This window comes from Oncorhynchus mykiss, chromosome 7 (assembly GCF_013265735.2).
Source record: "Oncorhynchus mykiss isolate Arlee chromosome 7, USDA_OmykA_1.1, whole genome shotgun sequence".
NCBI lineage: Eukaryota > Metazoa > Chordata > Actinopteri > Salmoniformes > Salmonidae > Oncorhynchus > Oncorhynchus mykiss.
Window position 1 is genome coordinate 51,341,685 of NC_048571.1, and position 12,292 is coordinate 51,353,976.

Sequence of the window (12,292 nt, forward strand, 5' to 3'; positions counted from 1 at the left end):
ACCTCTCTCTATTTCATGCTTATGTCGCACTTCCCACTGGCTCACATGCTTCTAGAATGTAACAAAGAGAATAGTGAGAATAGTGAGAATTGTGAGTCTTCCCATAGGACGAGCTTGAAACTTGGATCTGATTTGGCTTGGTCTGTGTACTCCTCTGTGGCTGTTTCTGGCAGGCCTGTGTTTGGTATTCTTTATAAGCTGCATTTCACAGTGTGTGCATGGAGCTGTCAGAGCTACAGAGAACATCCCAACTAGATTACCTAACAAGTCTGTTACCACAGGTGTGTGTGTGTGTGGTAAGATGGAATGGATTATGACTATCTGGACACTAACTCTAAATGCTTGTGAACCATCCAGAGTCTTAGGCTGCCTATCCTTGGTCATATAAGTATATACAGTATCTATATGGGATCCAATTTTGTGCTCCACGTTTCTAGCATATATGCTCTCTACCAACAACAACCCTGTGGCACAATGCATTTGAGTCCTATTATCAACTGTTTTCACGGCATTCTATAGTAGCATCTCCTTTTAAACACCCTCAATCTCCTGCTTCAGTTGGGTGAGCCAGAGATGTCACTTACTGTACACAGTATACCACTTACACACTTATATTATTGTATAGTAGTTAAACCTTACAAATTAATACTCAATACTGTCACATCTGGGAAATGCTTCATGGATGGTAGCCGCTGTGTGTTGTGAGAGCAGAATTGCAAGATTATGTTATACTGTAATCGCATCAAATGGTTGTTTTATGCAACAGAATAAGGGTTGTTAGAACACTCATCTGTGTGTGTTCTACTGAGGATGGGCCTCTGGGAGATTTAACACTGACAGAAGATTTACGATGTCTTTGGGTGATAAACCTAAAGAGACCGCATTCCATAGCATGAGTTAATGTTTCTGTTCTATAAGGTACCAGGGAGAGATGACTCCGGGACCAGACCCTGGTCTCTACACAATGAGAACAGTTTTTACAGCAGATACTGTTTGCTGTGAATTATAACCTCTCTAGGGTATGTGGGACGCTATCGTCCCACCTGGCCAACATCCAGTGAGATTGCAGAGCGCCAAATTCAAATACAGAAATACTCATTATAAAAATTCAGAAAAGATACAACTATTTTACATAGGTTTAAAGATTAACATTAATCCACAGGCTCAAACGCAGTCACAACAGTCAGACAAAAAATCCAAAATGTATCCGTAAAGTTCATAGAAACATGTCAGACGATGTTTATATTCAATCCTCAGGTTGTTTTTAGCCTAAATAATCGATAATATTTCAACCGGACAATAATGTCGGCAATATAAAAGGTAAACAAGAAAGGCACTCTCTCGGTCGCGTGCATGAAAAAGCTCTGTGACACGGCAGGGTCCACTCATTCAGACTGCTCTTACTCCCTCATTTTTCAGAAAACATGCCTGAAACAAGTACTAAAGACTGTTGACATCTAGTGGAAGGCATAGGAATTGACATTTGAGTCCTAAGTCAATGGATACTGTAATGGCATTGAATAGAAAACTACAACAACAAAAACTCCTACTTCCTGAATGGATTTTTCTCAGGTTTTTGCCTGCCAAATCATTTCTGTTATACTCACAGACATTCTAATAGTTTTGGAAACTTTAGAGTGCTTTCTATTCAAATCTACTAATTATATGCATATCCTATCTTCTGGGCCTGAGTAGAAGGAAGTTTAATTTGGGCATGCTTTTCATCCAAAATTCGAAATGCTGTCTCCTACCCTAGAGAAGTTAACCATTCCATACATCTGTTGTTTGTCATGAAGATTGAAGGGGTTGTATCTTTGCTATAAAAGGCCATGGTATATTTTGTCGTTGAGCATCTCAACGAATCAACTAGGGGGAGTTTGTTGACAAGCTCCATTACTGCAGTAATTAAATAATAAAGATTGATTGTTTTGAAGAAATGTAAAAGTCTCTCCTTTTGATTGCACTATTTCCACAGCAGTGTACAATACTTCAGTTCAAAACTTTTTTTTTTCACAGATAAGAGACCACATAGAAATGTGATGCAGCACATCAGTGAGAAGTGACACACACAGGGGAACACCTAACAGCTCAGAGATAGTCCACAGTAGGTTGTGGTGTATCCCAAAAGCATGCTGAATGATATTGGAATTATGAAATTGCTGTTGTGGTGTTAAGTGTTCTGAATACACTGGGTTTGTCATACACGCACACACACGCACCAATATTACACTCACAAAAGTTCCAAAATAATAAAGACATTTCAAATGTCATATTGTGTGTGTATATATAGAGTGTTGTAATGACGTGCAAACAGTCAAAGTTCAAAAGGGAAAATAAATCATTGTAAATATAGGTTGTATTTACAATGGTGTTTGTTCTTAATTGGTTGCCATTTTCTTGTGTCAACAGGTCACACATCTTGCTGCTGTGATTGCACACTGTGGTATTTCACCCAATAGATTATTTTGGGGTCTGTGTAATCTAAGGGAAATATGTGTCTCTAAATGGTCATACATTTGGCAGGAGGTTAAGAAGTGCAGCTCAGTTTCCACCTCATTCTAGGGGCAGTATGCACATAAGACCCTCACAAACTTCTACAGATGCACAATTGAGAGCATCCTGATGGGCCTGGTACAGCAACTGCACCGCCCGCAAAAACAGGAATCTCCAGAGGGTGGTGCAGTCAGCCCAGCGCATCAACGGGGACATACTGCCTGCCCTCCAGGATATCTACAGCACCCAGTGTCACAAGACGGCCAAGAAGATCAGCAAGGACCTCCCCCACCCAAGCCACGACCTGTTCATCCCACTAGAAGGCAGAGCCAGTATAGGTGTATCAAAGCTGGGACCGAGAGACTGAAAAACAGTTTATCTCCAGGCCATCAGACTGTTAAATAATCACCTACAGCTGGCCTCCGCCCAGTACCCTGCCCTGAACTTTAGTCACTGTTTCTATCCGACTACCACCTGGATACTCGACCCTGCACCTTAGAGATGTACTGTAGATAGTAATTGAACACTGGTCACTTTAATAATGTTTACATACTGTTTTACCTTCTTTACATGTATATACTGTATTCTAGTCTAGGCTCATCCTATATAACTACTGACATACACCTTTTCTATTCATATTTAGTCTATACACACCATCATAAGCATTTTGCTACACCCACAATAACAAATGCAAAATATGTGTACGCAACCAATAATATTTGTGACAGACCGCCTTGATTCGGTCTTATGTAGCAAAATTTGAAATAGTGTTTTTTACATTGGATAAAAGCAGAGAAACAGAGCTACAAAATGCCATATCATACACTGCATTTGAGGAACAATGGGAAAGTAATTATGCTTTGAAAGTTGATCATCTTGTTACCTCACTTTTGAGAAAATGGCCTCTGAATGTTTGCTAGCTAGCTAGCTAAACAATGGACCATAATCCCAACTCATGATGTTACAACCCTGCATGAATCTGCAGGTAGCTAACCAATCGAGTCCAATGTTAGCTAGCTAACATTAAGCTATAACTAGCCAAGCAAATGGCTCTGAGATAACAATAATAATATCATACACGTAACGTTAGCTAGCGAGCCAGCCAGCTAACGTTAGCTAGCTAGCTAACAGTACACTCTAACTTGAAGTCAAAATTAGAAACATGTAATATCTGAAAATGTAGCTAGCTAGACTATCTTACCTGTGGTCTGGAATCAGAGTAGATAGCCAGAGTGAATTACCAATTATGTCTATCAACAGTTGTCTATCAACAGACATTCTATTGAAATTGATACTTGCATAGTGGAGTCTATTGTTAAGACATGTAGCTAGCTAGCTAAACAATGAATCATAACCCCAATTCATGATGTTACTACCCTGCATGAATCTGCAGGTAGCTAACCAACCAGGTTCAATGTTAGCTAGCTAACATTAGACTATAACTAGCAATGCAAATGGTTCTGAGATACGAATAATAAGATCATACACGTAACGTTAGTTAGTGAGCCAGCCAGATAACGTTAGCTAGCTAACAGTACACTTTAACTTGAAATAAAACCACTTTCTGTAGCTAGACTATCTTACCCTGTCCGTATACATCATGGATGGCTCTCCTGTCATGGATGCCATGGTTGCCCTTAGTTTGAAGATGTAATCCAGAGACAGGTGTTTTCTCCATGTCCTTAGCTATCACACATGAATTCCACTGATTTCAAAACTCGGTCCTCCAGAAAGTGGAGAGCAACACTTGTAGTTTTACTACGCAATACATAATTTTTTTAAAAGACAGAATAAAACAGGATTACCTACACAGACTGACCAGCTCAAATAGACAGAAGCGTACTATATGGCAGACCAATCCAAACTCATCTTTCGACATGTCCAGCCCACTCATTATATCAACCAATCATGGCTAACAGGAAGGTTGCTCACTTTTTCTGTGGCTAAACCAACTAGGTTCGTAATTTAGCAATTGTATTAGTATTTACAGATGGCTTACAAGTGTGTTATTAAGGCACATGAAAGTTCACATGTTCGAGAAGGCATTTCATGACAAAAAACACATTTTGATTTTTTTTGTTAAGTTTACGTTGAAATGGCTCTCCTGTTAAGTAGTGACCTTCGACATGCGCCTAGTTTCCTGAAATGGTTCACATTTGATGCGAAACAATGTCATGTCACTCTTTAACCCGTCTCACCCTATGGTCTTCTGTGTGTTTCAGCTGGGGGACCCAGGGGGACTTCACCACCACACACCCCCTGCCTGCTGTCAAGGTGAAGTTGTTCACTGAGAGCACAGGAGTCCTGGCCCTGGAGGACAAAGAGCTTGGCAGGGTAAGAGCCTACAGAACTGGAGCCAGACATAGGCACAGTTAGCAAAGAACTTGCTTTTCAGATTTTAAAATGGTTGTCATTGATGTGAATAGGGGGTAAACATTGTTACGATCTATTACATACATTATACATATACATATAAATTGATACAACCTTACATGGCTGTGTGTTTTATGTAAGACTTGACTGTAATAGATATGTGTCTTTGTGCTTCCAGGTGGTACTCCATCCGACCCCTAACAGTCCCAAACAGTCCGAACTACACAAGATGTCCGTGTCCAAAGGCTGCCCTGACAGTGACCTGAAGATCAAACTGGCCATCCGCATGGACAAGCCACAAAACATGAAGCACTGTGGGTAAGCTACGCTGCGCTGAAACTCTAGATCAAATCATATCTTTCTCAGATGCAGTGATATGCTGCCATCTAGTGGGCCGACCATTAGTGCATAACACACACTTCAAGACTGCCGATCGACTGTGACCAAAGCAGGCAACCTTTATCTTTAACCTTAAACATTAAATATATTATCTTAAACATACATTGAACATTACTATGTAATGTGACATCTGACATTTTTCATTTCCTCAAATATTGTTGTACTGCATTTATCAAGCTTCCATAATGTTTGCTAAAGAACAAAAGGAAGTCTTCTCCATCTGTATTTCACCGCTTTGTTGGTGTCATTGTGCAAATAGCCTCACACTAATATGTAAGACATGACCATGTTAAAGAGCACGTTGAATAAGAGTGAGAATTCTGACTGTCATGAATGGATATCAAGTAAAAGGTATTGACATTCTCCTCTCCCCAGATCAAATAGCAAATAATGATTGTGATTAAGTCAGTGGGGTGATAGGTACCCTAGTGGTTAGAGTGTGGGGCCAGTAACTGTAAGGTTGCTGGATCAAACCCCCGAGCTGACAAGGTAAAAATCTGTCGTTCTGCTCCTGAACAAGGATGTTAACCCACTGTTAACCAGTAGGCCGTCAATGAAAATAAGAATTTGTTCTTAACTGACTTGCCTAGTTTAATTTTTTTTTTTAATATTTAAAAAAAATAATGGCTATTGATGTAAGTGATGTGACAGCACCAACTCAGAGACATAAGGAAACGTTAACGTCACACTTCTTCCTTCTTCCCTCCTCCGGTCTCCTACACTGTGTGTGTGTCCTGCTCTATGGGGGAAGCCCAGTGTCTGGGCTTTAAGGAGCGCCGCCTGTCCCTCTCGTTCACTCTCCTCCATATGCTTCCTGTACAGGGCCTGCGAGGTCTGATGTGATGCTGGGGTGGCTCTGCAGTAGCCTGTGTTGGGGTTTTATGCTTCCTGTACCTGCCTCTGCCTGTACCTGCCTCTGCCTGTACCTGCCTCTGCCTGTACCTGCCTCTGCCTGTACCTGCCTCAGCCTGTACCTGCCTCTGCCTGTACCAGCCTCAGCCCCCTTTCCCTCTGCTCCTTTGGCACTAGTTTATTCAGAGAGAGAAGCCCTGATGTCCCTAAACTAACCAGGGGGATACACAGGCAGAGGCAGGCAAGCCAGGGTACCCCTAGCCCGGCCAGGGGGAGGAGCGGCCAGAGGCAGTCAGAGCTGGTGTCCTCACCCTCAGATGTTCATTTCTTCTTCATGCTCTGATCTCTTCACAACACAAGATACACAGCAACACAACACTCATTCTGCACTTCCACAGACTCAAGACTGATAGAAGTAAAAAAATATATTTAAAAAATGTATGCACTCACTACTTACTGTACGTCACTCTGGATAAGAATGTCTGCTAAATAACTACAATGTAAATCTAATGATAGCACTCAACAAACCAGAGTACAGTCATCATACCCACATGTAGGGATGTCCACTGGCTCATACTGGAGCTGGAGTTCTGGATGTCACTCCCATCCTCGAACCATGTTCTGCTCTGAATGAAGTTCATATCAGAAAGCAGTTTAACCTTTCACAAACAGAAAATGGGTCGTTCTGGCTCTAAACCCTTTTCACAGTAAAAGGTAGCAGTAACAACGTTTTACCATAAGAGGTCAGCAGATACCTTGTACTGTAACACATGCATCTCTGCTATTGTTCGCCAATTGCAATTCATTCAGTATATATTGCTCATTATAACGTAAAAGGAAAGATGTATATGCTTTTTCAGCATGCCACCTCTTTATGAAATAATGATGCAACACAAGGTTTAATATTGTAAAGCAGCCTCTGCAGAAAGGCCACCCACCATAGACCACACAACTTATTACTAAACCATTGCTTTGTTTACTTAGGTACCTATGGGCTATTGGTAAAAATGTGTGGAAGAGATGGAAGAAGAGATTCTTTGTCTTGGTGCAGGTAAGAACAAAAGACCACTAAAGAACCATGGTCAGCACTAATCCAATAAGTAAGATGTTATGTTTTTGATCTGTCATGCTTTGGTACGTGTCTTCCTCTAGTTGACTGGGGTGCTGAAGGTCTAAGCCAGTTCTTGTCAGGAGCTTTTGTAGCTGTAGCAGCCATTTTCTGTCTGGCCTCATTTGGAGAAGCACGCTTTCTCCTCTGTGTTTGGGAGGATATGTCTCAGAGCGAGAAGTTGACAGGCAATTGACAAACCAGAGTATACGCTGGCTGGCCTAGCACTCGCAGCTCCCAGCTGTACATACAGTGTGTGTGTGTGTGTGTGTGTGTGTGTGTGTGTCAGTCATGTGCAAGTCTGTTTCTTAGAGAGACCAATAGCTTTTATGTTTGTGTATAATTTCATTTGTAAATCTTTGACTTTTTCTTGTCTCTTCTGTTTTGGTTATGTTAAGTCACGTGTAAGTATTCAAGACATTCAATACTCTATTGGTGTTATGATGGACTCAAATGTATTGTTCTTCAGAATTGGCAAAATTATTATATTTTCAAAGTGAAGGGCAAATACGTTTAGTTCGCTTTACCATCAATATAGTATGTTCCCTTTGTTTCTTGGTGTTGCCTGAAAATACAAAATTCAGCAGTGGAGTAGTACAAACTGTACATGTTGATTCATAGCCTATGAAAAGACAACAGTGTGCAACTTCAGCTGGTTGAGGAGATATGTTCAATAGAAATGTTTGTGATTCACCAACAGCACTCTGTGATGTTCAACCCTCCTTCTCTGAAATAACAAAACGCAAACTCACATCCGCTATATGCTGAATGTGACACACACACACACACACACACACACACACACACACACACACACACACACACACACACACACACACACACACACTTTCTGAATTTAATGTGACTGACATTTGCCATGATACTCATAAATAGCACAGTTTACACTGGGGGGTGTTTATTTCAGTGTCAGAAGATTTGTTTCCTGTTGAATTATTCATGAGTTGTTAATTACATGGAGTGAGTAGATCATTTACAGTGCTAGGTGATGGACGCTGGCACCACCCATGGCAGCGACACACCAACAACACGTCAGGTACACGTAAACAGAATTCTACAGGTGTAAAGCTGTCATTACACACCCTGTAAACACGTTACGTGTGTCAGAGAAAACAAGAACGAGTCAGGGGTTGAACATCCCATGAGATGGCTATCTTGACGGCTCATGCCATGTAACCCTCTCACTATGCCTGTGTGATAAAGTAAGTCCCCTTTCTCCGTTCATACCCAGTGAAAGTGGAAAGCGTCAGTATCAAAGGCATCGACCTCAGCTGAACCGAGTCCCATCACGAGAGGCGAAAATGCCACTCTAAACCTGTGAAACTGTGTTTTGTCTTAATTGAGTCGAGGGATCACAATTAAGCAGCTTGCTCCCCAAACCAAGCTCTCGCCAGCCCCCTCCTACCCCCACCCCGCTCAGATAGAGTTCATCCTGCCTGTAGTGGTATCTGGCTAGTTGAATGCCCTGACAGGTCACTGCTCAACAGAACAGATTGGAGCCATAAACCACATGTTTATGATGCAAAGTGAAGTGTAATTATTCAGCAGTCTGGAGGCTGTCCTCGAAGACAGCCAGAAGCAGCCACTCTCTCACTCTGCACCCTACCACACTATCCTTCTTTTTCTCACTCACTGCTTTCTATTTTCTTCTCTGTTCACTCACTATCTTTGTTCTCTCTCTCTCTCTCTCTCTCTCTCTCTCTCTCTCTCTCTCTCTGCTGATATGTGCTGGCTTTGGAGTGAAGTCTTAAGCATTTCCATATGACAACTGGGGGGGTCTATCATGTTCAAGAGTTTCCTCAGTGATATACTGGCAAACAACCACGTTGATCTCTGTTCCCCAGCCCCACACGATCACACAATCCAATTTATAGACTCAACCAGTGGTGGAAAAAGTACGCAATTGTCATACTTGAGTAAAAGTAAAGACACCTTAATTAATAGAAAATAAATCAGTAAAGGTGAACGTCACCCAGTAAAATTCTACTTGAGTAAAAGTCTAAAAGTATTTGGTTATAAATATACATCATTCTAAAAAGTAAATGTAATTGCTAAAATATACTTATGTAGAAAAAGCAAAGGTGAAAGTATAAATGATTTAAAATTCCTTATTAAGCAAACCATGTTTTGTTTTTTTACGGATTGCCAGGGACACGCTCCAACACTCCAGACATAATTTACAAACGAAGCATGTGTTCAGTGAGTCCGCCTGTCACGTTCGTTGAATGGAGGAGACCAAGGCGCAGCGTGATTTGAATACATTCTTCTTTTTTTGAACACCCGTAGACATACAAAACCCCTAGACAGGAACAAAAACACATACATCCCCCATGTCACACCCTGACCTAACCAAAATAATAAAGAAAACAAAGAATACTAAGGTCATGCGTGACACCGCCAGATCAGAGGCAGTAGGGATAACCAGGGATGCTATCTTGATAAGGGTGTGAATTAAACCATATTCCAGTCCTGCTAAGCATTCAAAATGTACTTTTGGGTGTCAGGGAAAATGTGTGGAGTAAAAAGTACATTATTTTCTTTAGGAATGTAATGAAGTAAAAGTAAGTTGTCATAAATATAAATAGTAAAGTAATGTACAGATACCCCAAAAAACTACTCAAGTAGTACTTTAATGTATTTTTACTTTAGTACTTTACACCACTGCTCTCAACAATAACAAGGTTATTTAAAAGAGCAAAGCATGTAGGGTAATCAGGGAGCAAAGTCATTTAGAATCCTTTAACCATCAGTTTGACAGCAGGTCAGCCAGCCTTAAGGCCCATACAGTCCTGCTCTGTCTCTGTCTGTGTGTTTGTCTCGCCTGGCCCTGACAGGTCCAAACTTTAGCAGGCAGAGGGATATGAGGCTGAAGTGGGTTGAGAGAGAGGCAGGCGAGGGAGTGGGAAGGAGATGGGGAGTTCTGATGTGCCCCAGGGACGTCCCGAAGGCAAGGGGGCACCGTGGAGCTGGGTAGTGGCACCGGCGGCCCAGCAAGTTCCACCGGGGGCCTCATCAGAGCCCTGACAGTGAATCTCTGTTGTCACACAGAGGCAGGCTGCAGCCAGTGAGAGCTGCCACTTGCAGCAGAGGTGACAATAGCGTGGTATTGGCTGAGATCCTTGGGTTGCCTTGGCATGACTGGCACCTAGCAGTCGGGCTCCTATCTCTTGTGACAGGGTGTCACTACCGCACTCGTCTGTCCTCGCTGAGTGACAGAGTCAGGGCCACAACCCCGCCCTGGCAACGGCGCCGGCAACAGCACCCTGACTGCCCACCCTCGCTCTCTGATCCTCTCCCACCTCTCTCTCTCTCTCTCTCTCTGTCTCTCTCTCTCTGTTTGTCTGTCCTTGTCAGTAGCAGAATAAGCCTGCTTATCACTGTATCAGTGCGGGATAGATACACACTCACACTCAAGCACACACATACTCTCTCTCATCAACATAAGTTACTTTTACCAGCCCCCCCCCCCCCCCCCCCCCCCCCCCCCCCCTGGTTCGGCCACTTCATTCATCTAATTATAATGTGATTATCCCAGTATACTCACACACACTCACACACATATTACTGACTAGAGGTTCAAGAGTGGGCAACACAGCTGTCATTTCCATTCTCTCACTATTGCATGCACACACACACACACACACACACACACACACGCGCACACACACACACACACACACACACACACACAGATTGTTTTCCCATATGCCTATCTTGACCAGCATCTGTTCACCATCTATACCTGGTGATTGGCTCATTAACCCTTGTGTGACCGTCTCTCCCGGTTGGTTATCACAAACAAGGTGTCCAAGGCCTGGGTTAGGGAACATGACGTTATATTTGAGGTCAAGGTTACAGTGGTAAGTAGAACTGATAAGATGTAATGCTTTCTTTCAGTCTGTTTTTTACCTGGTACACTAAAATGGTAGTTACATAGTAATTACTAGGCAGTTTACCAATGTTATGTCATTTTCGTCTAAGTCCCAGTACCCGTATTACTATGCGTTACCTTGAGAAATACCATGTAAATAGCAGCTGGAATAGCACCATGAGATAAAGTGTACAGTAAATAATTAGCCCTCTGTTCCTTCCTCTGTGATGCAGGTGAGCCAGTACACCTTTGCCATGTGCAGCTACAGAGAGAAGAAGGCAGAGCCTGTGGAGCTGCTTCAACTGGACGGCTACACTGTAGACTACACCGACCCTCAGCCAGGTACAGTAATACACCACACACACACCGACCCTCAGCCAGGTACAGTAATACACCACACACTCAACGACCCTCAACCAAGTACAGTAACACGCCACACACACACACCGACCTTCAGCCCGGTACAGAAACACACCACACACACAGACACACACACCGACCTTCAGCCAGGTACGGTAAATCACCACACACACCGACCCTCAGCAAGGTACAGTAACACACCACACACGCACACCAAACCTCTGCCAGGTACAGTAATACACTACACACACACACACACACACACACCGACCCTCAGCCAGGTAGAGTAACACACCACACACACACACCGACCCTCAACCAGGTACAGTAACACACCACACACGCACACCAACCCTCTGCCAGGTACAGTAATACACCACACACACACACCAACCCTCAGCCAGGTACAGTAATACACCACACACACACACCAACCCTCAGCCAGGTACAGTAACACACCAGACACACGCACACACCATCCCTCAGCCAGGTAGAGTAATACACCACACACACGCACCGACCCTCAGCCAGGTACAGTAACACACCACACACATACACCGACCCTCAGCCAGGTACAGTAATACACCACTTGTATTACTTGCTTCCATTCAGCCACAAGCATTAGTGAGGTCGGGCACTGATGTTGGGTGATTAGGCCTAGCTCGCTGTCGGCTTTCCAATTCATCCCAAAGGTATTTGATGGGGTGGAGATCAGGGCTCTGTGCAGGCCAGTAAAGTTCTTCTACACCGATCTCAACAAACCATTTCTGAATGGATCTTGCTTTGTGAACGAGGGCATTGTCATGCTGAAACAGGAA

General features: G+C 43.0%; 1 protein-coding gene across 12 annotated transcripts in view; it reads left to right on the plus strand.

Moving 5' to 3' along the window:
- LOC110528964 (calcium-dependent secretion activator 1) overlaps positions 1–12,292 on the plus strand; it is a 166,227-nt gene that overhangs the window by 89,562 nt on the left and 64,373 nt on the right. For all 12 annotated transcript variants that reach the window (XM_036983470.1, XM_036983471.1, XM_036983472.1 and 9 more), the window contains exons 7-10: positions 4,716–4,827; positions 5,045–5,184; positions 7,102–7,168; positions 11,348–11,456. In XM_036983470.1, the coding sequence (XP_036839365.1) occupies positions 4,716–4,827; positions 5,045–5,184; positions 7,102–7,168; positions 11,348–11,456 (428 nt within the window). The remainder of the gene's footprint in view (positions 1–4,715; positions 4,828–5,044; positions 5,185–7,101; positions 7,169–11,347; positions 11,457–12,292) is intronic.